Source organism: Coloeus monedula (assembly GCF_965178545.1).
Source record: "Coloeus monedula genome assembly, chromosome: 27".
NCBI classification, from domain to species: Eukaryota; Metazoa; Chordata; class Aves; order Passeriformes; family Corvidae; genus Coloeus; species Coloeus monedula.
The window spans coordinates 1,582,320-1,609,009 of record NC_138807.1 but is presented as its reverse complement, the minus strand read 5'-3'; the positions used below and the strand labels follow the sequence as shown (position 1 = coordinate 1,609,009).

Here is a 26,690-nt window from a genome sequence, read left to right as displayed (position 1 = left end):
ATTAGGAGGGGAAGCCACAGGCAGGGTGGAAAGACCTTCCCTTCGCTGCACCCAAGGGTGCTTGCAGGGGACAGTGACAGTGCAGGGGGACAGCAAGTGCTGCCCCATCACAGTGATGGGGAGGTGGAAGGAGTCATCAAACTGCAGCAGATGCTGCGTCAGGCTGAAATACTCCCCATTACATGGATCCCAATTTGGGACAGCACCCATGGGGCCAGGGCCAAGCCCTGGGGAGAGCCCCATGCCGTGGGCACCCAGAACCACACAGACAGGGGATATTGGAGGTGCAGGAAGTCGGCACAGAGGAGACACAAGAGGATTAGCTGAAAAAACTCAATCGAGGGTCGAAGGACTGGCAGCAGACGAGGCGGTGGCGGGTGCACACCCACCCGCGCGGCAGCCTCGTGCCCCCGCTAATCCCTGCTCCACCGAGACTCGAGATTGCTTGGGAGCCTGCGGGGCTGCCCCACTGCTGGGGATGTGCCCCACGCCCGTAATCTATACCAAACAATTCCCATACAGCCTCTGATTAAAAGGCTGTAATCCCCTGCTGCACAGAGCCCTGACGGGAGAGGGGCTGGATGGCATGGGAGGCTCTGAGGGCCAGAGCTCCTGGTCCCCCCCAAAGCCTTTCACTGGGCTTTGTCAGGCCCCAAGTGAGGGATAGGCCTAATTTCACCCCAGAGGCTTAAAGATGCTGTTGAACTAATTTCTTTGGTTTAATCAAAAAGCCCAAATCCATGTGGTTTAGCTGGCTGTGCCGGCATCCCCGTGCGGGGCTGGGTGCTGGAGCAGGGCTGAGCCAGGATGGGGTCTCATCCTCCAGTGAGTGGAGATGTCCAGTCCTGTCTCCCATCACTGGGAGTTGCAGCTTGAAGGGACCCCACATGCAGCATCTGCTCCTGGGGCTGAGCACACGGGGTGTGGGCACGGCTCCCTCGGGGTCTGCACTCCCCACTCTGGTGGGCCAGGGGAGATCGATCCCATGGCAACCTTCTCTGGGCTGTGTGGTGGGTAGAAGGACCATGCTGGGATGGAGGGAGGCTGCTGCCCCATCTCCACAGGGCGAGAGAGCAGCACCACAGGCCATCCTGTTCCTGGCCCCTATTGCCCTGCCACTCCCAACCCTGGAGGGTCCAGGGGCTTCAGGTCCTGGGTCCTGGTAGCAGGATGGAGGTCAAATGTCCCTCAGGTGCTTCAGCTCCTTCTGCAGCTTCTCTGTGAGTTTCTTGAAGGATGGGCGTTTGCCTGGCTCCAACTCCCAGCAGCTCTTCATCAGGGCATAGATGGTGGGTGGGCAGCCCTCGGGGGGATCCATGCGGTACCCCTGCTCCAGCAGCTCTGTCACCTCCTTCAGGGCCTGCCAGGATGGAGAAGCCAGCTGGGATCCCCCTCTCTGCTCTGGTCAGGGAGCAGTGGGATGTCCCTGTCCCATCAGTGCCAGTGGGGTGTAACCTGTGGTGTTCCCTGGCACAGTGCTCACCAGCTTGGGGTAGGGTGCCCGTCCAAAGGAAAAGATTTCCCACAGGAGGATCCCATAGCTCCACACATCCGACTTGGAGGAGAATTTCTGTGGCGGCAGGAGAAGGGGAGGCTGAAGCCAGCTGAGGCTGCGCTGGGTCCCCATTGCCTCCCGAGGGCAAGACAGAGGACAGTGACTGCCCCCTGCCCCCCTCAGCTCCCCAGGGTGTGAACATCCCACAGTCCCATCATCCTGCCCCAATTCCCACTGCATGCCTGCTCAGGACAGAGACAGAATTTTGGGAGATGCAGGGCTGACTGTGCCAGAGGCCACTGCGGGGCAGGGATGGGTCAGTGGGAACGAGCAGGGGCAACCCAAGGGGGTGGGTGAGATGCTTTGGAAGGACCCCCTGGCCAGCCCCTTCCCTCTCACCGTCGCTCACATTGTGTTTCAGGGCCTCTGGTGCCGTCCACTTCACAGGGAGCAATGTGGCATCTGCACCCTTGGGGTTGACCCGGGCCAAGCCGAAGTCGCTCACTTTGGCCACGTTCTCCTCAGAGATGAGGATGTTGCGGGCAGCCAGGTCCCGGTGCACCAACTTCTTGGACTCAAGGTAGTCCATACCTTGAGCCACATCCCTGCCACAACCGAGACAGAGCTGTGTCACCGTGTGTCCCCTGGGGCAGCACAGGGGTATGCAGAGCCCTGGATTCCAGCCCAGAGGAGAGAGATGGACTTACAGGGCGAACAGGAGGAGCTGCTGGGTCGGGACGAGCGCCCGGCCCCGCGTGCGCAGGAAGTTCACCAGGTTGCCCTGACAGAGGAGGATAAAAGGAGTCAGGACCAACAGGATGGGGCTGCAGAAGACTTTGCCTTCTGCAGGTGCTGCAGTGCCCAGCGTCTTTATGACTCAGCCCCTAGACAGGGATATTGTCCCCAAATCCAAGTGGTGATGGGTCCCACTGGCTGAGGAGCAGCCAGGTGCTCTCACCTTGCTCATGAACTCCATGACAATGTAGAGGCCATTGTGCAGGATCACTCCCAGCAAACACACAAGGTTTTTGTGCCGGACCTTCCTGGAATGGAGGGGATCCAAGTCAAGGAGGTGCCTGCTCGTCCTGGGCCACAGGCAGGGTTGGGCCACACCTCCATGGGGCACTCACGTCATGGCAGCTGTTTCGGCGAGGAAGGCCTGGGCAGTCACATCGCACTTGATGTTCTTCACAGCCACCCTCTGCCCCATGTACTCGCCCTGCAGGACATCTGGGAGAGCACAGGAGAGTCAGGCTGAGCCCCACACCTGGTCTCCTGGACCCCAGGCTGAGCCTCCCATGCCAAGAGGTGGGGAGAGGGATCAGAGGGTGCCATCTGGGGAAGCTGCAGCTGGGGAGCCTCCAGCCCCATCCTCTCACCTACCTCCGAACTCGCCTTGCCCAATGCGGTCTCCCAGCGTGAGGTGCTTCAGGTTCAGCAGCCAGCCAGCTGGGCATGGGCACAAGGGCAGGTTAGCAGGGGCCACCAGTGGAGCCTTGTCCCTAAAACGCAGACCACAGCCCCCTCGCACCACCCCTACCTTTGGCCAACTCTTCCTCAGCTGACTTCATCCCAGATTTTGGTTTGGGCTTCACCAGCTTGGTGCAGATGGCTCCCTGCTCCTTCATGTAATGCTGCCAAGGGATGAACAGATGGAGGTGATGCCACCTCTTACCCTCAGGTTTGGGGTGTGAGTCCAGGGAACAGCTTTGGGATGCTCCACAAGACGCCACCATCGCCACCCTCGGGGGCAGCCCATGTCTCTGCCTTGCTCTCCTCGGGGCACAGCCAGAGGAACACCAGGATGGACCACAGGGGATACAGGATGCTACTGGTGGGGTTGAACCACGGCAGGTGCTGCAGCAGCTGAGGGCACTTTGCAGAGGTGATGGGAGCAGAAGCAGCCAGACAGGATGGGACAAGATGGGACAAGATGGGACAAGATGGGACAGGATGGGATGGGACAGGACAACCTTCGGAGCTTTAAAGTGGGGCTGGGGCAGCTGAGAAGGGAAAGCAGCCACCCAAAAGTAGCTGTGTCTAAAAGGAAAACATGAGAGTGCAACTCCCTGGAGAGGAGACAGGGTGAGGATGGACCACCAGGAAAAACTCACTGGAAGGGCGAGAGCTCACACAACAGCCTGGGAGCTCTGTGGGGTCAGCAGGTGAGAGGGGGCTTTGAGTGGAGGGAGACACAGTAAAATGCCTCAAAGTCCAGGGGAGGCAGAGGCCACCAGGGTCTTCCTGCTGTGTGAAGCACTGAATAAGCAGGGATAGGGATGTGGCCCTTGGCCGGGGACTGGGACTGCAGGTGGCACAGCTGGGGCTGGCTGCAGAGACATCCTTGGGATACCCCAGATCTGCCCACTGCACTCCAAACAGAGTGGGAACCACGAGCCTTTGATGGAGATAGAGAATTACACCAGGTAACAAACACCAATGGAAACCACACAGAGCAGGACAAGGACAACAGGACCTGCCACTGCTCTGTGCGAGCCCATGAGGTCCTTGCCCTTCTCTGGCACTGCCCTGGGACTCTTCTGCCCAGGGATCTCACCTCAATCATGTCAATGAGGTTGGAGAAGTACTGCTGGCTGTCGATGCTGAGCGTGTTCTCCTCGTGCACCACGCGGTAGTGGATCACCTCCTTGCCGAAGCTCACGCACAGCACGTAATCACCGGGGTGCCGGACAGACTCACGCACCAGGAACAGCCCATCCTCAGGGGGCTGCAGCTCCTGCACTGCCTCCAACCCTGAGATCTTCCCGTGGAACCAGCTGAGGAGAGGGGCATTGGAGAGGGGGCTGAGCCAGGCCGCTTCCCCCAGGGGCAGCAGCGAGATGGGGAAGGCAGAGCCCCTGCCAAAGCTACACAGACCCCACTGCATGAAACCCCTCTCCATCAGGTCCATCCAAGGCGGGTGGGCACAACCAGGGGTCTTTAAAGCCAGGTACTGGCCCCAGCAAATCCCTCCATCACAGGGCATGGACATGGGATGCTCCGTCCCCAGCTGCCCACCCAAAACATGGATGGGGGGAACACACTGGACTCATCTGTTGTTGCAGCTCCCAGGGGCTCAGCTGGGCCCCCTGGGTCCCCCCAGTCGCCCCAGCTGTACTCACGGCATCAGGCTGAGTTTGGGGTCGGCGCGGATGGCCCCACGCTCCCGCAGTGCGCTGGCTGCCAGCAGCCCCTCCTGCCCCGTCTCGTTGTGCCTGGCGCGGTACCAGCCTTTGCCCTGGGGACGAGAGGGTCTCAGAGCATAGGAAGGAAGGGGGGGAAGGGAGGGACTGGCTCTGGCAGCTGAGCTGATGGCACCAGAGTCCCATTCTGGCTGTGCCCTCTCAGCGCAGTGTGCACCTGAGCACCCACAGGTCTCACCTCCACGGCCTCGATGATGGTGACCATGTCACCCTTGCGGAAGGCCAGCTCCCGGGGCTTGGGCTTGGTGTGGTCATGCTTGGTGACACACTGTGTCCCGGGGGGCCAGTGCTTCTGCAAGGAGAAGGTGGCATCAGTAGGGACAGCGAGAGCTGGACCCCTCTGCTTCCCACAGGCACCAGGGCCAGCCCCAAGGACCATCGGAAACCCTGGCTGAGGGCCAGGGGCACTGGGCATGAGCCATCCTCCACCCCACTTCGGTCCTGGGGGCACACGTCACCCCAGTGTCAGCTGGAATTGCTGGTGTCCCTGTGCAGCCCCGCTCACCCCGGACATGGCCAACCGTCAGCGCATCAGGGACTCCCTGTCCTCTCCTGCTGCCACCTGCAGAAGAAACCAAAGGGGCTGTGGAGGGACAGGGCTGAGCTGGCTTGTTCCAGGTCATGGCTGCTGTCCCGGGCCACTGCTGCTGTCCCACAGGCTCCCCTGGCCAGCACAGCTCCTGCCCCTCATGCAGCCTCGCACACAGGATGGAGGAAAAGGCTTAGAGCAGGCTGCAAACCCTGCCTGTGCCAGCTGTGTCCTGGGGACACTCCTGTCCCACACACAGATGGGAGCAGGACCCAGCACTCCTGCTCTCTGCCTCTGCCACCAAAGAGGGGCCCCAGCTCCCACCAGCTCTGCTGGCACAGCAGGAACCCAGCACCACAGCTGTGGGGGAGTAATGTGGTTTTACCAGGAACTTGCTTTTTCACCTCCTCTTTCAGGAGCTCCAAGTCACCAGGGCCACAAGAGGCACCAGCCATGGCCCTGATGATGTGGGACGCAGCAGGGCTGATGTGGGGGCTGCCTGGCAGCAGGGACACTGACAGGCAAGGCTGGGCTGAGGTGGGACTGTCACATGCACTGACTGTGGGATGATTGCACAATGTCCCTGTGCTGCCCTTGACACCAGCTGGTCATGCTGCAATGCATATGACAACGTTGCAATTTAAAATTCTTTTTAAAAAGGGTCTTTTCCTCCTGGAGTCCTTCATCCCCACTGTCACCTCCTTGGGAGGATCATAGAATCAGGGAATGGTTTGGTTTGGGAGGGACCTTAAATCTCATCTCATTCCCACCCCTGCCATGGGCAGGGACACCTCCCACTGTCCCAGGTTGCTCCAAGCCCCAATGTCCAGCCTGGCCTTGGGCACTGCCAGGGATCCAGGGGCAGCCCCAGCTGCTCTGGGCACCCTGTGCCAGGGCCTCACCACCCTCCCAGGGAACAATTCCTGCCCAAGATCCCATCCAGCCCTGCCCTCTGGCACTGGGAAGCCATTCCCTGGGTCCTGGCCCTCCAGGCCTTGTCCCCAGTCCCTCTGCAGCTCTCCTGGAGCCCCTTTAGGCCCTGCAAGGGGCTCGGAGCTCTCCCTGGAGCCTTCTCCTCTCCAGGTCAGCACCCCCAGAGCAGAGGGGCTCCAGCCCTCAGAGCATCTCTGCTCCTGATATTGGAGGTCTCAGAGCTGGAGGCAGCTGTGCAGGTGGGGTCTAATCAGAGCAGAGCAGAGGGGCAGAATCTCCCCCTGCCCTGCTGCCCACGCTGTGGGATGAGCTCCTTGGAGCAGAGATGACTTTGCTCCATTCCTCCTTTGGAGGGTGAGTCACAATCACTCCTCTGCATCACTGGTGGTAAACTCATCTCTGTGGCAGTGCAGATCCAAGGATTATCTGATTATGCCAGTCCCTATCCACGACAACAAAACAGGGACAATTGCAGCTGCTACAAGGTTAGCATCAGAAGGCAGCAGCAGTTTTGTCTCTACAAAGCCATCGTTAGCCAGCACTGCCATCCCCTCGCCCCACAGCCCAGCCATGGCACACAGACTGTCTTGGTGAAGTTGGGGATGCAAAGGCAGTCACTGTGTGCCTGTTCCCCAGCAGGCACAGCCAAAGGCTGACGGGACTGGGTGCAGCTCAGATCATTTCCAGGACGGTGAGGACCTCATGGACACAGAGCTTCAGAACAGCGCCCACTCCATACCCCTGCCGTGGTACATCCTGGTCCGAGGAGGGATGTGCTGGCTGAGCCAGGGGGGCTGATGGCAGCTCCGACAACTGTCCCTCATTTTCTGCTGCTCCAGGACAGAAATTTTGGGTGAAAAGCAGCAACTGTTTGGTCAGTCCTGCCCCCGTGTGCAGACAGCAGGTGGACAGGGAAGGGACAGATCCTCCACTCGAGTACCAATGAGAAGAGCTTCTCCTCTGCCCAGCTAGCCCTGGGGCTTGGGGTGCTGGACACGCACCCCCACATGAACACCTGCTGCTGGCAGAGCCTGGACACCAGCCAGTGCCTCGCCCAGGCACCAGCAGGGACAGCTGTGAATCACCTCCCTCCTGCTGACACTCACATGCCTTGTCCTAAAGCAGCCCTTCGTTCCTGGAGGTGTTTGATCCGTGAGGTTCCCATCACTGGAATGAATGTTCCCACAAGCAGTGTGCAGGCAGAAAGCCTGAGAGGAGATATTTGCCCCCTTCTTTGTTTTGGGGCTGTTCTGTACTTTTATGGATTGGTAAACCTGAGTAATTGCAATGAGGTTGAGAAGCACAGAAACATGGTGGGGGTTGGTAGAGCTGTCCCGACCCTGGACTGGAGAGCTCAGGCTGATTCCCAGTGCACAGAGTTACCCCGGCCGAGGAGGTGCCAGACCTGACAGCACCGTGACAGGAGGGGACACCGCCTGCGGGGGCTGCACCTCTGGCTGTGGTGGAGCCGACACACTGTGCCCTCCCCTCCGGAACACAGACCCCCGGCTGCACTGGCTGTCGCTCGGACAAAGGGCAGCTACAGCTCCTCTGCTGGGAAACGGGTGACACCCGGGCATTCCCCCACTGCCCACCGCGCCCGCCCCTCCCTGCTGCCAGAGTGGACAGGAGGACACCTCACCTGCCCGCGGCACCTCTCAGACCTCCCTCTTACCTCTCAGTGGTGGCCATGTGGGGCTGGGGGCAGCGATGTCAGGGGAAGCTCACAGCTGAGCCTGGACATGGATTCCTGAACTCCTGGAGAGTCTCTTTCCTACACAGAGCCAAGCTCTACGTTCAAGGGTAGCTCCCAGCCAGAGCCGGAGCCCAATTTCCTGATTTCTCTGCTGGTGAGGCTGTGATGCAGCGTCCGGGCGGTCCCTGTGGCAGCACCGCCTGCGCCCTCCAACCTCCATCAGAAATGACTCATTATTTGACAACACTTAGAGCAACTTCTGCCCTTTGAGGGCACAGTTACACACCCCTGCTAGAAGGGAACTGGAGCTCACCAGATCCTGTTCCCTGTGGCACTGTGGGGGAATCAGTATCCCCCTGCAAACAGGGGCAGTGCTGTCACCACTGCTGGCCTGGCCAGAGCAGTGACCATGGAGTGGGTGCCTGTGGTGGCAACAGCTCTCCAAGGAGGCTGAGTCTCAGGAGAGGAAGAGCTGGGACCAGGGATCTCCCAGTATAATCCTGTCTCAGCATCAACTCTTTGAGCCTCAGGGCAGGTTGATCTGGGAGCACGGCCACCCCTCCCTGTTCCACTGGGGGTGACAACCCAGAGGCATCGTGGGTTGGGACAGGCAATGGCAGAGAAACCTTTAACTGAGCACCACTGTCAAACAGAACCAGCTTATCTGTATCCTGCAGCATCCGCAACGAGTCGGGAGGGAATAACCCCCTGTGCAGTTCACCATCCCAGCCAGAAAACCAGACACCAGTTCTGCACTCATGTTCAGCACTTCCAATATTCTGAGCAAAATGGTGAGAAAGAAGAAAATGCAGTTGTAGGCAAACACCAGACTTCATTCAGGGGTCTTGGGATCTTTTTGGGTGTACTTAAAAAAAAAAAAAATTAATAAAATAACATTTAAGCCTTCAGAAAACACTGGCAATTCAAGGGCAAAGGCAGTGTAGAAGAAAACTAGTCCAAACTAGCTGGTACTTTCAGGTCCTGCTCCTGAAACAGCCTCCACAAACAACTTCCCCAAGCCATTCAAGCCAGACTGTTCATAGGATTCTTGGGGCGGGTTTCCCCAGGAGCACTCCTTGCATTATTCCCTGTATTTGTAGGGATGGATCCTTAGAAACCTGGTCTGTTCAGGCTGGAGAAAAACACACAAGGTCATCCTTACAGCCCTACGCTGCGCTCCCAGGATCTGCACAAGGCTCTCTGTGACAAACAGAAATGTTTTGTACTTTTGGGTTTTGCCACATCCGGCCGTTGTTACAGACGTGACCATGGGCCGAAGAACTCCGGCGTCACACACAGGGAACCACCCCTCAGATGTAATGGATGGGCTTTCCCTGTCCTGCTGCACAGCCAGCAGAGGTTCCCACTTGCTTCTGCCTGAGCTGGTGTCCCCTTTACATGCTGGTACCTGCCACCCAGCCAGAGCCTGAGCCTTTAACACACGGAACCTCAGCACTGCCTGCTCCCTTCTCCAGTGCAGCAAAGACAATGCCCGGCTCGGTGGGTACAGCTGAACCACTGCGTGCCCGGGTCCCTCCAGAAGCTACAGAGCCGAAACATCGGGACTGTGCAGCCCTTCCCAAGTCACTATGGGCAATAGTACGGGAATGTTTGTCTCACATTCTAGGCTGAGGCTTTGCCTACTTGCCAGTCCTCCTCCTGGCGTCCTGCATTTGGGCCAGGGAGAGCAAGGCCCAACATCCTATGGAGCCATTCCTGGCAAAATGAAAGTTATCCAAAGGAGCAGAGTTTGGAGGTGGAGAGATGGGCAACAATATTCACAATATTCATCAGGAACAGCACACATTTTGTACAGAAAAACCAGCTCCTGTCATCTCCGCAAGATCTGGGCATTAGCAATCCCAAACCCACAGACTCTCTTTTGCCAACTCAACCCCTTTCAGTCCACTTGGACAATACCATTGGATTCACCAGAGATGTACCTTCCAGCCTGAGAAAATACCCTGCACTTCAAACCTTCTAAAAGGGAACCAGAAACTGGCAATAAGTCATAAGAGCAGACATGTCTTTGACATCCAATCTCCAGCATTTAAAGGGAACATCACTGAGTTAAAACATGCTAAATGATGATAAAACATCATTTTATCATATTATTTATAAATTTTTGCTTTATCACAGCAAAGACTTCTATTTCTACCCAGAAATATAGAATCACAGAATCCCAGAATGGATGAGGTTGGAAGGGACCTTGAATATCATTCCTTCCTAAACACCTGCCATGGGCAGGGACACCTCCCACTGTCCCAGGGTGCTTCAAACCCCATCCAGCCTGGCCTTGGACACTGCCAGGGATCCAGGGGCAGCCCCAGCTGCTCTGGGCACCCTGTGCCAGGGCCTGCCCACCCTGCCAGGGAACAATTCCTGCCCAAGATCCCATCCAGCCCTGCCCTCTGGCACTGGGAAGCCATTCCCTGGCTCCTGGCCCTCCAGCCCTTGTCCCCAGCTCCTCTGCAGCTCTCCTGGAGCCCCTTTAGGCCCTGCAAGGGGCTCTGAGCTCTCCCTGGAGCCTTCTCCTCTTCAGGTGAGCACCCCCAGCTCTCCCAGCCTGGCTCCAGAGCAGAGGGGCTCCAGCCCTGGGAGCAGCTCTGTGGCCTCCTCTGGAGTGGCTCCAGCAGCTCCACCTCCTTTTGGTATTGGGGGCCACAGAATTGGAGGCAGCTGTGCAGGTAATTGTTGGTTCATTTGAAGAGAGGATCATTTGAAAGGGTCTTTCACTCTGAATAAGCTTTAGGTGATGCCTTAAGCTCACCCTTCTGTGAGTGGCTGTGCCCAGCACTGGTTCAGGTGCTCTTGTGCACCTGCATCTTTCTCTCTGCATCACCAGGAGCCCGACTGATGCCTCCAGGAGCGATTCCCCTCTGTTCCCAGCAGCCCCACAGAACAGCGTTGACAGAAGAGGTATTTTCCCTAAACTTGTGCAGAGCAAATAACAGTGCCCAAATCTCTGCCCCAGCAAGAAAGCAGAGCCTGAGCATGCTCAAGGGACAAGTGGAAGATGCTCAGCTGCAGCTGAACATGTGAGTTGGTGACACCCAGCCCCGATGTCAGGGCAGCTCTTTCATAGGGACACCTCAGGCCTTGGCTGCAGTGTCCATGCTGGTGTGTTGCATCTGTCTGGGGGGGATGTGCAGCACTCGGAGGCTCGTCCCATATCTGATTCTTGGTTTTTTCAGGCATCTGTGTCACTTACCCTGAACAGAGACTGCTCCATCACTTAAAATCTTTAGTACTTAGTATCATAACTTGGCTCCCATTACTAGCAGCACTTGGCAGTATCCAATGGCTGTAACTTCCTAATTTCTAATGAGGAAAGCTTTTTGCAGCAGATGTACTTTTTCATCCTCTTTTGATCTGACTAAGGTCAGGGTAGAAAATACTCATGATATTTCAACACTTCTCAATCTTTCTGATTTACCAATAACAGGGGATGATAACTGGATGGCAAAATGAAGATCCCAATCAAGGCACGAGGTTACGGTAGCACTGAGTGTACAGGGGGACAGCACCAGCTCCAGCAGTGCTCAGAACATGCTGCACTGGGTTAGTTCATACAGCAGTCATGTAGCGATGGGACAAGGGGGAAAGGCTTTAAACTGAAGGAAGGTGGGTTTTAATGGGATATGAAGAAGAAATATTTTTGGTTATGAGGGTGGTGAGGCCCTGGCACAGAGTGCCCACAGCAGCTGTGGCTGCCCCATCCCTGGAAGTGTCCAAGGCCAGGTTGGACGGGGCTTGGAGCACTCTGGGATCGTGGAAGGTGTTCCTGTCCAGGGAGTGGAACTGGATGAGCTTTAAGGTCCCTTCCAGCCCAAACCATTCTGGGATTCTGATTCTATAAAACAATGCATCTATGTCAACATCTATGAAAGCTTTGAAATACATCCCTCTCCAAATATATATTTTTGTATGGCTTATGACCTTTATCCCAGAATATTTAAACAGAACCTTCTTTACACCCCCCAGAAATGTACTTAAAGAAGAAACAGCTTCATTTGACAATAAACAACACAGAAATAATGTTCTTCAGGAAGTTCTAAAAAGCCATTCAAAATACTCCAAAAAGCCTGAAGGAATGTGAAAAGTGATTTGAAACTGAATTTTAAATGAAGAATCACAGTGTTCCACAATGGTTTTGGTTGGGAGGGACCTTAAAGATTATCCAGTCCCACCCCCTGCCATGGGCAGGGAAACCTTCCACTAGACCACATTGCTCCAAGACCTGTCCAACCTGGCCTTGAGCACTTCCAGGGGTGGGACAGTGTTGGGGTTTTAGGAGCTCTCCTGGTTTGTTTTTTTCTGTTAAAGGAATTTTCCCCATACGTGTTTCTAGGGGGACAAATTGCTGGGTACTTCAGAAAAACAAAAGAGCTAGCCATTGCAGTGGGTGCATCTGGCTGCTCTTTTGTTTCACCTGGTTGTGCGGTCAGTCGGTCCCTGGCGTTTGGATGGAGAGGGAGGCTTTTTCTTTGGCTGCTTTTCCTTCTGCCAGAGAAACCCTGGGATCCCAAGCCCACCTTCCCTGCCCCGCTGGGAGCTGGGCCGTGGCCGCCCTGCCCCCGCCGTTGCTTCGAGCCTTCGCTGCGTTGTAGCCCTGCTCACCCTGCCTGCCCAGACCTCCGGGGGGTTCCCACCGCAGTTTGGATACATCTCGTCTGCCAGCCGGGATTTGTGCTCGTCCCTGCCGTTCCAGCCTGCTGTTCCCGAGGGTCCGGCCGGACACCGGGATCGGCTGCCCAGCGGTTTGTGAAGCCTTTGTCCCACCCCTTCCCGGGATCCCAGGGCACCGGTGCCGCGTGCTCCCCGAGCTCGCTCCGGAGCGCCCCCTGCAGCCGCGGGGGAACCATCGCACCTGCCCTGCTCACCGGGAGCCGCCAGCGCCCCTGCCGGCTGCGAGCGGAACTGCACCCGAGGGGAAAGGGCCCGACAGCCGAGAAGGCTGGCACTGGGTTTGGGATTGTTTGCTGTTACTGCCAGAGTTACTGCTGTTTGTTTGACTGGTTATACACATATCGATATATGATAGTAAAGAACTGTTATTCCTATTTCCTACATCTTTGCCTAAAAGCCCCCTTGATTTTAAAAATTATAATAACAAGGAGGGAAGGGGGTTGCATCTGCCATTCCAAGGGAGGCTCCTGCCTTCCTTAGCAGACACCTGTCTTTCAAACCAAGACAGCCAGCCACAGCTGCTCTGGCCAACCTGTGCAGCCAAGAATTCCTTCCCATCTAGCCCTGCCCTCTGGCAGTGGAGGCCATTCCCCCTTGTCCTGTCCCTTCAGGCCCTTGTCCCAACTCCCTCTCCAGCTTTCTTGGAGCCCCTTTAAGCCCTGAAAGGGGCTCTGAGGTCTCCCCAGAACCTTCCCCAGGCTGAACACCCCCAGCTCCCCAGCCTTCAGCAAATACATGAAGCCGAAGCCTATGGCAATTTTCCTCCTGTCTGGTGGTGTCACATCCAACATCCAGTGTCCAGCTCTGGTTGTCTCCATTGCACTCTTTTTCCAGGTACCACTATGACAGCACCAAAGCCACGTTCCAGCTCGGTCACCTTTGTTCAAAACCACTGAGAAGGAAGTGTCTCCGTATGTCTGCACCACGCTGTACACTGCTGCTCCCAAACAGCAGCCCCTGGAGCCCAGGATCCCTGCTCCAAAGGGTGGGGGAAAACCCCAAACCCACACAACAAAACCTGGCAGCTTCAGGCCAGAGGGCAGAAGTCTAAAGTGATAAAATGTTTAAAGGATACACATGATACCAGAGTGTGGGCGGGATTTATTTCTTTTTTTCTTTAATATATCTCTCTATACGTTTTGCTGTGGGAAGAGTTTCTTCTAGAGCAAGGAGTGGGAGGGAAGGAAACATAACAGAAGGAAAGGAACTGTTGCTAGAGGCAACTCAACTCTTATACAACAGTGCAATTTCTGTAGTGATTATGGAATCACAGAATCACTGAGGTGGAAAAAGACCTCCAGGATCATTAAGTCCAACAGTCAGCCCAGCACCACCTCCACGTTCACCACAAAACCCATGTCCCTAGGTGCCACATCCTCACGTCGTTTGAACACTTCCAGGGATGGTGACTCCACCACTGTCCTGGGCAGCCTGTGCCAGTGCCTGACCACCATTTCCATGAAGAAGTTTTCCCCTATACCTAACCCAGATCTTCCCTGCTGCAACTTGAGGCTGTTTCCTCTCATCCTGTCATTTGTTACCTGGGAAAGAGACTAACCTCCACCTGGCTCCATTGTCTCATCAGGGGTTGTATGATTTTGGAGAATTATAGTACAACAAAACTACCTGCAATGGACTATTTAAAATGCAAGATATCAGACTAACCCAGGACTTCTTTACAGGCAAAAATTGCAATCCTATGAGCATTATTTCATACACATAATATGATTACTATGCAGCATCTCTTGTTTGTAATTTTTTCCACCTCCTTCACCATCTGCTCTTCTACCTGTCTCTCTTCTTTTTACTGTGTGCATTAAATGTATTCTTTCAAGATTTCAAGTCCCCTGATTGTGTTTTTTCCCCTCAAAGCCAGCATTTTTAAACCATTCCAGGAGAAGAAGGAGATAAAATGGTAACAACCCAACTGAAATGAAGGCAGCTATGTGGAAGAAATACACAGAAAGCTGCAGTTCTTCCCACACACTATGGAAGGTGGAATTTTAAGTTATTTAGAAGTTAATCACCACCACTACACCATGCACAGAAATTAAGCTTATATTGCAAAACCTCACCTAAAGCTCATTTGAAAATATGAAACCAAGAATTTGGTGTCCAAGCTGAAGCCTTCTTCATCAACCTGAGCCACAGAAGTTTCAGGCAAGACTGGCTACGGCAATTTTAATTTAATCTCAAACTGGGTTCTCTGTCATCATATTTAACTTGAGTAACTGTAGGGTTTTAATGTTTGCTTATTTGGTATTGATCAAGAAAGTCAATGCTCTCATTGCACAGTCAAGAAAATTGCAACTGTTAATGAAAAAAAGTAATGACATGTAAATGACCTTTCCTGCTGCGTATCAAACCAAGAACGACTGAGCAAACAGGATGGGAGAGGGCTTGAGTCATGCACTGTACAATTTTCATGTGCTACAATAAATTCTGTGGTTTTCCACATAGGCAATAAAAAACAGGACAGAGGAGTCAATGGCACGCAGAAACACTGAGGACAAGAAGCATTTCATTTATAGACAGTAGGACTCTCATTTGGTGGGACACCCCAACCTCACACTGTCAGTGTGGAGAACCAGCTTAACCAGGACCCTCATGTCGGAGGGTTGGGATGGATCTCAGGGAAAGGTTCTTCCCCCCGAGGCTGCTGGGCACTGCCCAGGCTCCCCAGGGAATGGGCCCGGCCCCGAGGCTGCCAGAGCTGCAGGAGCGTTTGGACAGCGCTCTCAGGGATGCCCAGGCTGGGGTTGTTGGGGTGTCTGTGCAGGGCCAGGGGCTGCACTGATGATCCCTGTGGGTTCATTCCAACACAGGATTTTCTATGGTCTTATGCTCCTCTCACTTTGATGAATCCCTTTACTTAAATCTGAGCAACACCAAAACAATTTCTCGTGTTACTAATTATAGAAGTAAAATAAAAAAGAAAATGTAGTCCAGATCTCTCAGTAGTTTAGAAGTGTTAATTGCAGTGAGAATCTTCAGTATCTCACTGTCAGGGACATTCAGCAAACTGGTATTAACCACTCTTGTCTACCTGTGCATCATTTCATTACAGATTCACTGAATCCCAGAATGATTTGGGTTGGGAGGGACCTTAAAGCCCATCCCATTCCACCCCTGCCATGGGCAGGGACACCTTCCACTGTCCCAGGCTGCTCCAAGCCTCATCCAGCCTGGCCTGAAACACTTCCAGGGATCCAGGGGCAGCCACAGCTGCTCTGGGAAACCTGTGCCAGGGCCTCCCCACCCTCACAGGGAACAATTCCTTCTTCTACAGTAAAGAGTTCCTGGCAGCTTACAGTCTCTAAAGCATCCAGCTTACCTTCCTAACAGGGATCTTGCAGTCCAGGTTCATCTGTCAATGCAAGAGATGAGAAAGGAAACCCATCACAAAAATAAATATATTGCAGTCAGGTTTTTAACAGCAAACATCAGCAGCAAAGAATTAAAAACATGTTTAAAAACAATTTAAATAATTCTGGAATCTTGCTTTACCTGAAGTAAGAAAATGTGAGAAGCCGATCAACTGAGCTTTAGATTCTCTGGAATGAGCCCACAGTTACAGCATCTGAGACTTCCCTTAAAAGCTTTTCTATAAATAACAACTGTGAGTGTTCCGAAAAGCAACATGAGCTTTGTAGAAGTCAAGTGGGAGTGCCTGGGGCTGGAAATACAGTTCTGACAAATCCATAGAATCACAGAATCCCAGAATGGTTGGGGTTGGAAGGGATCTTAAAGCTCATCTTATTCCACACCCCTGGGCAGGGACACCTCCCACTGTCCCAGGCTGCTCCAAGCCCCAATGTCCAGCCTGGCCTTGGGCACTGCCAGGGATCCAGGGGCAGCCCCAGCTGCTCTGGGCACCCTGTGCCAGGGCCTGCCCACCCTCCCAGGGAACAATTCCTGCCCAAGATCCCATCCAGCCCTGCCCTCTGGCACTGGGAAGCCATTCCCTGGCTCCTGGCCCTCCAGGCCCTTGTCTGAACTTCCTCTCCAGCTCTCCTGGAGCCCATTTAGGCACTGGAAGAGGCTCTGAGGTCTCAGAAAATCCTTCGTTTAAATCTTTGTTTACAAAAAGTCCCATCATCTCTGGAGAGGATTAAAGTGACATGACAGAAGTAAAAAAAACAGACAAACATGCTTTCCCTTTAACCAAACCTTGCTACTTCTCTGGACATTTGCCCATTCTTGGGACTCTGCCTTGCGGTTTGCAGCACTTTGAAATTAATTACTAGATTGCTTTGTCACAGGTCGCCAAACTACCAGGAACATATCCACTTTTGTGGGAATTTTGCTTATATAAATTATCAAGTAAGAAATTATATTTGTTCTTTTATCACCAAAATGCACACACCCACAAGAAATCAACCCTTCGATCTGACCTTGGTGGCAGAGCTTCCTTGGGATGAACTCAGGAGAATAAAAAGCTGATTTCAGAGCTCCTTTCTAAAAATGTTAATGATCTCAGACAACCGAGTGCATGTGGGATTTTACAGCTGCCTGATAATCTTCTTAACTGCAGTAATCATACAAGAAATTCTCCCTCAAAAGCACACCAAGACCGGAATATATCACCTCTGTCACTGAGACCGAGTCTTCAAGGGTCTCTGTGGATATTTCTGTTCTCTACTGGCATTTTCCCATCACTCACCTGCTGCAGTTTGATGGCCGTGTGCAAGAGCAGAAGTTTTTTCCCCACCTCCTGTCACATCTTTTATTTGGGTGCAGGATTCTGGCATTACTCTCTGAATACTAAACACAAACCCACTGCAGCTGCACTCAGAGTTTACAGGGGAGTCAGATATCTTAACCTTCAGCATTTCCAATCTGAGACACAGGGCACATCCTTCAGGATAACTGACCATGACAGTAACAGCAGGAAGTTACATCAGAATGTATTTTCTCAAAGTGTACATACTTATGCCTTAATAAAATGTTGCCACCCTGTTGAGTGACAGTGATTTTAAAAGCTCCCAGCCACCTTACACTGCAATTCAAGACAGGAAGGAAATGTAACATCCATTGAAGCTGCAAAGGGCTCTAGAAAGAGCCAGTTGCAAACCCCACAGAGAAATTTAACTGGAGCACAATTCATTCACATACATCGACAAGGTTTGTTACCACAATGGATGTGTCTTCATTTTAAAGCTTATAGGAGGTAGCAATCATTTAGCAAAGAATTTCTTATAGCAGATTGTTTTGAGTCCATTGTGCACTCAGGTATGGTCATTTGAAGATTATCACCCCTTCCTGGTGCCAGTCAATCACCTGTCTGTGTTATCAAGGGCATTTTCCAGGCATAAATAATACTTACATTTGGGGTTTTTTTATTTTTATCTGACCCTGCTTATAGTAAGAATGGGAAGAACAAAACCTGATCTCACTGAAAATGAAGATTTAATTTAGATTTCAAATCTTAATGTATGATTTCACAAGTAAAAGCAAAGTAACATTTTCAGGAATTTACAAAATAATAGCAATGCAAATAATATAAATGTGTCATCATCTGTCCCAGCACTGAAAACAGTATTTGCACACAGAAAAAAAAGCCTGACTAATACCCTGACTAAAACCCTACATGAGAGCCCATAAATGTATGTTTGAAAAATCAGAGTAAGGTGATTATGCACAAAATAAACCAGCATAAGTTCAACAGCTTGATCAAGCATTGTTGAAAAATAATGCTGTAAAAAAGTTAAAAATCATGATGAAGCCTCACACAGGAATTTGTCCCGCAAGGAAAGTGGCAACCTCTCCTACTCAGTCATGTCAAACAGGATGTACACCCAGCAGCCCTCAAGGTACACTTTCAGAAACAGTTGTAGTCTGCTTCAGTGTTGTCACCTTCTCTTTCACAAGCTTGCCTCTTCTTTCCTCTATTTTTAGCATTTTGTGAATGAAGAAAACAGGCTCAGTAGCCCAATTCTTAGCCATTTAGGAAGACATCCTTAATAGCATCCTTAATAGCATAAGTTGAAAATCCTTCATACTACTGTCAGCTGTTTGTTCCTATGAAATCTTTCCCAATTTGTTCTATTCCATCTCATTAGAGCAATTATTAGAGCAGCTGGCCATGGTGGATTAAATTTATTACTGACATTTGCATCTCTAACTGTATTGGGTTGACCCTGAGTTGATGGACAGTCTTTAAGACCAATTACGCTTCTCACAATTTACATATTTAAACCGCACAGAAAGGCGGGACTTCCCTTTTTGGTCGGAGCTCGCTTGCTGGGAGGTGGGGGCTCTGGAGCCTCCCGGCCCCGCCGGGCCGGGCCGGGGCCACTGCCCCTTTCCCCCTCTCCCAACGCTGTGGCACGGACCCTGGGTGGCTGGGGGGGACTGCCTCAGAGCCACAGGCAGCTAAAACCAGCCATGGACTGCTCACAGCTAAACCCATCCAGCGCGGCTTCTGGGGACCAGCGGGTCCCTCTCCTCTCCATGCGGGGCCGGCGGAGTCAACGGGAGCCGGCAGAGCCTCCTGTCTGCAGCCAGCACACTTCGTGCTGAACTGAAGAAGACACCACGCAGCCAGCAGCACAAAGGGAGCGAGGCTTTCCCCACCGTAAAGGCCGAACAAGAACACCCTTCAGCATGGCGGCGTCAGAGTCAGAGAGAAAGAGAAGTGAGTCACATGGGACGGAGCTGAGCATGGCGGCGGGAGAAAAGAGGGCGGGGCCGCGATTCTGGCGGGCAGCTTAAAAGAAACCTTCTTGCATGCCGTGGTAAGAAACTGTAATACCACAAACTGTTTGTCTCTTTAATCCATTTGAAGAACATGGGGGGATGGAGTATCTTCGTGTGCCTGTGAAGATTGTGAAGAATGCCGATGCCAGGCTTTATAGTAGCAAGAGGCTGCTAGAGACTTGTGGCGAAGAAGAGCCTTTGTGTGCAGGCCAAAAGAACTTATCCTTAAAAAGATGAATAACCCCATGTGATGGCCCATGTTTTGCAGTGTGAAGGAACTGTGAGATTTTTCATGGGAGAGATGTTCCACACACAGCAGATTGTTTGTTTCCGGGCGGATCTGCTGTTAGTGGCAGTTTGGGAACCACGTGCAACTGAAGGAAAAACCCTTTTTTCCCTTAAGCATAAGAGAGAGACTTTTCAAGAACTGGAACACTGACTAACATCCCATGTTCTGTTATCCCTTGTGTGAGCTAGGTAAAAGGAGAGAAGTGCTGGCTGGAGGGGGGGGGGGGGGATTTGTTTTCGTTTTGTTATTGTCTCTTTACTTTTAATTCTATTAGTAATAAAACTCTTTCATTGTACGGCAACTGTTTAAGGTTTGTGCCTGCTTTGCGTTTCTCCTAATTCTTATCTCACAGAAGAAAAATAAGTAAGTAATGAATATTTTGAACCAAAACCACTACATTTAATTGGTGTTTCTGCCCGGTTTCGAACTCAACCCGCTACACTAACCCAACACTGAAGCAATGCCTTTGCTAAAAGCTTTGCTTTGTTAAGCAAAAGCTTCTGCTTGACCACCAAGCTGGCACTCAGCCTCCCCAGTGTCCAACACGTAACACTCCAAAGGCACACCTGCCAAAGTCAGAACCTCTGCAAAGATGGGCTGGGAAGGTGGGTCTGTGCCAATCTAATGAAGTTCAACAAGGCCAAGTGCAACTCCTGCACCTGGGTCAGAGCAATCCCAAGCACAAACCCAGGCTGGGCAGAGAATGGATCAGGAGCAGCCCTGGGGAGGACTTGAGGGTGTTGGTGGGTGAGAGGCTCAACCTGCCCCGGCCATGGGCACTGACCCCAGAAACCCCCCCTGTGCTGGGCTGAGCCCCAGCGTGGGCAGCAGGGGAGGGGGGATTCTGCCCCTCTGCCCCGCTCAGCTGAGACCCCACCTGCAGAGCTGCCCCAGCCCTGGGGAACAACATCAGGAGCACGGGGAGCTGCTGGAGCCACTCCAGAGGAGGCCACGGAGCTGCCCCAAGGGCTGGAGCCCCTCTGCTCTGGAGCCAGGCTGGGAGAGCTGGGGGTGCTCACCTGGAGAGGAGAAGGCTCCAGGGAGAGCTCCGAGCCCCTTGCAGGGCCTAAAGGGGCTCCAGGAGAGCTGCAGAGGGACTGAGGACAAGGGCTGGAGGGCCAGGAGCCAGGGAATGGCTTCCCAGTGCCAGAGGGCAGGGCTGGATGGGATCTTGGGCAGGAATTGTTCCCTGGGAGGGTGGGCAGGCCCTGGCACAGGGTGCCCAGAGCAGCTGGGGCTGCCCCTGGATCCCTGGCAGTGTCCAAGGCCAGGTTGGACATTGGGGCTTAGAGCAGCCTGGGACAGTGGGAGGTGTCCCTGCCCAGGGGTGTGGAATAAGATGAGCTTTAAGATCCCTTCCAACACCAAACATTCCATGATTTCATGTTTTTCCAATGGTAAGAAGTCTTTCAAGTCAAAAGGCAATTCAAGATTCTCCTAGAACCTTTGTGCGCTGCAAATACAAACTTAATTGTAATTATTTCTTTGATGATGGTTATATCAACTACAAAGCTGTAGTTAGGCCTGAGAGATTTTAAGCTTTTTATCACAAGATGACATGAATGTCTCCATGATGCTATACATCAGATGCTTTCAATACTGCAGAACATTTCTGAATAGGTTATAGCTCACACCACTTTCTCCACCCTTAGCATCCCTTCTCTGTGCTCTTCTCAGGATCAGCTGCTGCTAAACTTCTATTCGTGCCACATTTCCAGGCTCAGCAAAGAACAGTAACTGCTGAGTAACTTCAGATGCTTGGCTGGTCCCACAGACAAACAGACCTCTAAGTCACAGCCTCTCTAAGAGTGAGGACTAAGTACTGGTACCCTCCTCTTAAGTACTCTGGGATAGAAGTAGATGTTGGAAAAAACTCCAGTCAAGACAGCTCTGAATGACCACACTGTGATCATGTGCATGATCTTCTTTCCAGGCCACATGAAAAATTTGACAATTCTTGTGCTCAGACATTTTCAAAGCTAGAACTCAGAGAAGACATGAAGTAAAATGTCCAAAGATGAGTGAACACTTGGAGCAAAAGGTTTTTAGAGACATCGACTCGAACAGTTGTGCTGACGTAGGACAGCCTGATTTTTGGTAGCAGGGGGAGCCACAGAAGTGGCTTCTGTGAGAAGCTGCTGGAAGCTTCCACCATAATGGACAGAGCCAATCTCTGATGGCTTTGAAGATGGACATGCTGCTGGCCCAATTAGAGAGGTTGGTAATGCCTCTGTGATGACATATTTAAGAAAGAAATCAAAACAGCACAAGGGCAGTTTTTTCCAAGGGGCGGCGAGGTGCTGCCGCTGGGGGCGATCTTGGTGCCGCCGGCAGCCAGGTGGCCACCGTGGCCACCGCCATCTCAGTGTGGCCTGCGGCGAGCTTTGTCTGCCTGGCCGCCCTTAGCCAGCCGTGCTGCGGACAGAAGGGACGGCAGCAAAGGCTTCTCCTTTTCGGCGCTCTGCATGAAGAGAGGCGCTGAATGCAGCATGCAGCCATGACTGCCCGCACAGTGGCAGTCGGGCCATGTGGCCAGCAGCAGAAACATGGTGAGCGATTCCCCGACGCAGAACCTAGATGAGATCAGCTTCTTCATGCTGCAAGATGCTGCAAGAATCTTTGAATTAGTGAAACTTATTGACAATGATACCTAAGAGCAGCAATTTTTCTTCTAGTCGGAGAAAGAAAAGGAAGTGAGAACGTGTGGAGAAAGACAACATGGCGGCACCAAGGTCAGTGAAAAGAAAGAAGGGAAGAGGTGCTCCAAATGTCGGAGGCGAAATTCATCTACAAGCTGTGATGAGGACTATAGTAAAACAAACTGTCCCCCTGTAATCCATGAAGTCCATGGGGAGTGCAGAAATCCACTCACAGCCCGTAGAAAAGGTGCCCACGCTGGAGCGAGTGGGGGCCAGAAAAAACTGCAATCCAGCCGGAGACCCGAAGAAAGAGAGAGGGCCGCTACTTCCAAAAATAGAGAAAGAGGGCCCTTGCTTCCAAACTAGAGCAGCCTATCCTTTAAAAACAGCACCCCGTGAACCTGTGACCAACATCACAGCGCTTCTGGGAAAACCGTTTTGCCCATGGGAGGGGCTCATGGCATAACAGAAAAAAGAGACTCCTCTCCCTGATCTCGGGTAACGAACTGACTGAACCACCCCTTCCCCCCCCACGCCCTATCTCCCTGTGCTGTCGGTGGGAAAGAGGGAGGGGCTGGGAAGAAAAAGGTGTTCTAAAGGCTTATTTTACTTCTCATTATCCTCCTGTGACTCTGTTAATAATAAATTTACTTTATACCTTTAAATTTGAGCCTGTTTTGCCCTTAGAATATTTTCTCCCAATCTTTGTCTCAACGCATGAGCCCTTTGTTTTTTTCCCCTCCTCACTATAGCAGAGGAGAGTGAGTGAACAATTTTCATAGGTGCTTAGTGTTTTAACCAGTGTCAAACCACGACAACAGTCAAAACCAACTGTGAAATACTTTTCAGGAATATTTTAAGAAATAACACTTGAGGTTTGATTGTACTCTGCTTAAGTTGTTGGGTTTTTCTGAAGTGATAACATTATTTCCTTGTTAACTGTAACATCAGCCTGACTTTTGAGAAAAATGTGATAGAAAACTTTTGTGAAGTGGTTTAGTTTCATAGCATAGATGACAACTTCAAGCTAAGAATTTTTGGCAAAGCTAAACAACCCACTTAGATCACACCAGGTTATCCCGAGAGCTCGTTTATTGCTGTGAACTGACTTAAAGCATATACTTCTATCACAGTTTTTATTTCAGAAATGTTTCTGAAAGAGCTTTTCCTTGATGTACATCCTTCTAAAATGTAAACAGGCTCTGTGGCGTTCAAAACCCTACAAACGTGTCCCACCTCCCGAGGCTCCCCGGATACGCATCGCACCTGCTCCTGTGAGCCACAGAGCAGACATCACAGAGCCCACATTGACGTGGTTTGCATCCTGCAGAGCTCCTGTTTCCTCGGCTTCCTGCCTGCTGAACAACGCCTTTCTTGTTGCACTTTTGTCATTCTAAGTGCCCCTGGTACGACAGGGCAACATATTCATTTCCCTTTCAATGAAAGTACTGTTTTTCTATTAAACATTGTGTCCTCTGAACATAAATGGATAATTTTCTGAAACACTCAGATTAAAAACAAAAAAAACACTCTTTGGAGTCACATTCAAACCTTCAATGTATAAAAATCTCACAAGCACTGGTGGTTTGATGAGTTTCTCCTTCACTGCCTCACACTGCTGTGTCCCTAAAGCAGGGCTCTGTCACACTGTGTGCAAGAGCCAACCCACACACTGAGTCTGCAGAACAGGGTGCCAGGCCCCTCACAGTGCTGGCACACCTGGGAAACAAGCACAGGCTTGTATACAAAAAGGTAACACAGAAAAATGACACGGAAACAGGTGACTGGTCACTCACACTTCCATCACGTAACTCTTAACGTGCATCTGGTGTCTTGATCCAGCTCATTACACCCTCATTCACACAAATTTCCCTGAGAGGCTGTTTTTTAGCATAATAATAATCCAAGGTAACTTCAGGCTATATTTTCATCCTGTCAGCAGCTACCGCCAAGTTATTATTTAACCTTACACTTGATTACAGTTTCTGCATGAATCTGCTTGAACAATTGTCAACAAAATAGGGATTTCTGATGTCCTGTTCCTGGGGGCTCCATTGCTCTGCACCCTGTTCTCATGGTGTCAAGTTGCCGTGAACTTTCTGTGAATTTTTTTAACTTCATCTGACATCACTACTGCAAGAATTCACACAGAACCTGTTCACTTCAGGCTTCTTATACAACCAGTCCAATCTTGGCTGCAAGACTTACATGTGGCATGGACTGAGTGGGTCCCTTCCCACTCAGGATATCCCAGGATTCTGTGATTCTCCGTGTCAAAACGTTCCTATGTGATCAGCTCTTTGCTGCCTGCAGAGCACACCTGAGGTAGCTGGTTTAGATCCAGGTGACAGCATTGTTGGCACATGCACTTGGTTGGATGCACTGACCTCACCAAGTATGAAGAACTAAAGCCCCTTTTGCCCCAATCTGTTTGTCACTTAAGTTTTCAGTAAGGGACAGACTGAGCACCACAACAAAGAGGCCAGGCAGTTACAAGTACATCACGTACTTACTCTGAAAAATGTGCAGTTTTAGATGTGGTAACTCCTGGGTTAAGCACTTGTGAGATGTTGTAGCTCTTTACAAACAGCCCTTTGAGGAATAGGTCTCTTTTGTCCCACCATGACCACCACGCTGTCACTCAGGTGGCAGATGGGGACAGTCACACAGGTCAGGGGAAAATGCCCCCTCGAGTTTTGTGTCTCTCAGTCGGCTGAGCTCCCTCCACACACCCCTCCAAGGGAGTGGCTGGCCCTGGTTTCAGGCATCAATGGACTCATCAATAACCAGCTGCTGGATTGAAGGCATCCCAGAAGATGTGTTCTCACATTTTCATATAAATTAAGTTAGGAAAGAGATGTTTAGAACATCAATATACATTTCTTCTTAAACCAGAACAGGCTATTTAACAAAAATCATAAGAATTCAGGTGAAAAAAGAAAGTATATATAACTTTAAGTTCTGAAATAGCACATAATCATTCCACAAAACTACATTTATCATAGAAATATTTGCATTTTACCTGGACAAGAAAGTTTTTCTCATTACTAAAAATAAATCTTAGAGGAAAAGAGAAATGTGAGCCAGTTTTTAGCATTTCTTGCTTCTCAGCAGGACAAATACAGCAATTTTAGTTACAAATATACTGCTTATTATCTCATTGTTTCAATATATATATGTTGAGGAAGGCATTTTTACAGTCCCTCAAAGACTGTACCTATTGAAACCTTCCCCTCCCTGCCCGCCCTACATCAAAAATAAATCAGTGATGGAGTAAGATAAAATACATCACACCTTAAAAAGCTGAAATGCTAATTCTATAACAGTTTAACTTCTCAAATTCGGTGCTACAGGAATATCACCTGTTCTATCTTAATTTCAAGAAATTAATGGAGAATACTTATAGTTCACAGTTCATCTCATCATATTCTTTCAACAAATAGATATGGAAAAATATTGCATTCAAGGTACTTCAAATCCTGTTTGAAGACATAATTATCACAGAATCATAGAATCATGGGAAGGTTTGGATTGGAAGGGACCTTAAAGCCCATCCAATTCCACCCCCTGCCACAGGCAGGGTCACCTTCCACTAGACCAGGTTGCTCCAAGTCCCGTCCAGCAGATTTACTGCAGAACGTGCATTAAACACAACCTATTTATGAGAACTGAATTTCTGACAAGAAGCAGATGTTTGAGCAAGAAGGTTGTAATTTCACACTGAATAAATTATTTTTCTCTTTACATAGAGAGAGGCTTCTTCAGAAAGAGCCTCTGGGCAGGAAGCTCATCCCCTTCCGCGACCAAAGGAAGTTGTTGTTTGCAGAGTCTAATTTGAGAACCAACTACCTGTACTGCGAGAACTTTCAGATAAAACACAGACATACAGAAGCCATGGATGCTGGATTCCAGCAGCAGTGGTCCTGCTTGCTCTTCATAGTTGCTCACCGATATTTGTTGATCATAACTAATTATCCTGTATACAGAAGTCCAACAGAAAAACAGAAGAAAGAGGAATAGAGCAGACTGTAGTAAAAGATAGTTGCTTTTATTTGGCAGACAGCAGACAATTCATAAATTCAATTTCTTATTCTACCTCAAATATTGTGTAATTGTTTCTAGAAAAATACCTAAGGACATCCTTGTGGTGTTAGAAGGGAATGGGTTGGAGCAGGAACAGGGTAATTGTGCGCATTCCAGGGGAGTTCAGCTGGGGGTGCAGGGAAGCAGCAGGAATCACTGACAGCAACTCTGGGCAAGAAGGTAGTTTTAATTCATGCCCATAATAGGTCCATTCCATTTCCAAATGGTTCCCAGCTTGAGTCTACCCAAGATTACATTACGTTGCAAACTTCTAAAGCAAGATACCTCATTAAAACTTACACAATCCAATGTTCTTGCCAGCATGACAGGTACCAATTCAAAATAGATAATTTTGCAATGGGGGGGAAAAAAAAAAGATTTGTTAATTTTGACTCTCTAGAAATAATGAGGGCTGGAACACCAATAAAAAGGAAA

General features: G+C 51.1%; 1 protein-coding gene across 1 annotated transcript; it reads right to left on the bottom strand.

Annotated features, from left to right (window-relative positions):
- Positions 1-1,177: 1,177 nt before the first annotated feature.
- On the bottom strand, positions 1,178-26,072 carry MATK (megakaryocyte-associated tyrosine kinase; the record flags this gene model as incomplete). The annotated part of the gene is made up of 13 exons (XM_082298101.1): positions 26,022-26,072; positions 15,880-15,912; positions 4,877-4,990; positions 4,618-4,733; positions 4,053-4,272; positions 3,036-3,129; positions 2,879-2,944; positions 2,626-2,725; positions 2,454-2,538; positions 2,203-2,276; positions 1,905-2,100; positions 1,484-1,570; positions 1,178-1,360 (listed from the first exon to the last, which is right to left on the bottom strand). The coding sequence occupies exons 1-13, from the start codon at positions 26,055-26,057 to the stop codon at positions 1,178-1,180; spliced, it is 1,404 nt and encodes a 467-aa protein (XP_082154227.1). The 5' UTR covers positions 26,058-26,072.
- Between the last annotated feature and the right edge of the window lie 618 nt (positions 26,073-26,690).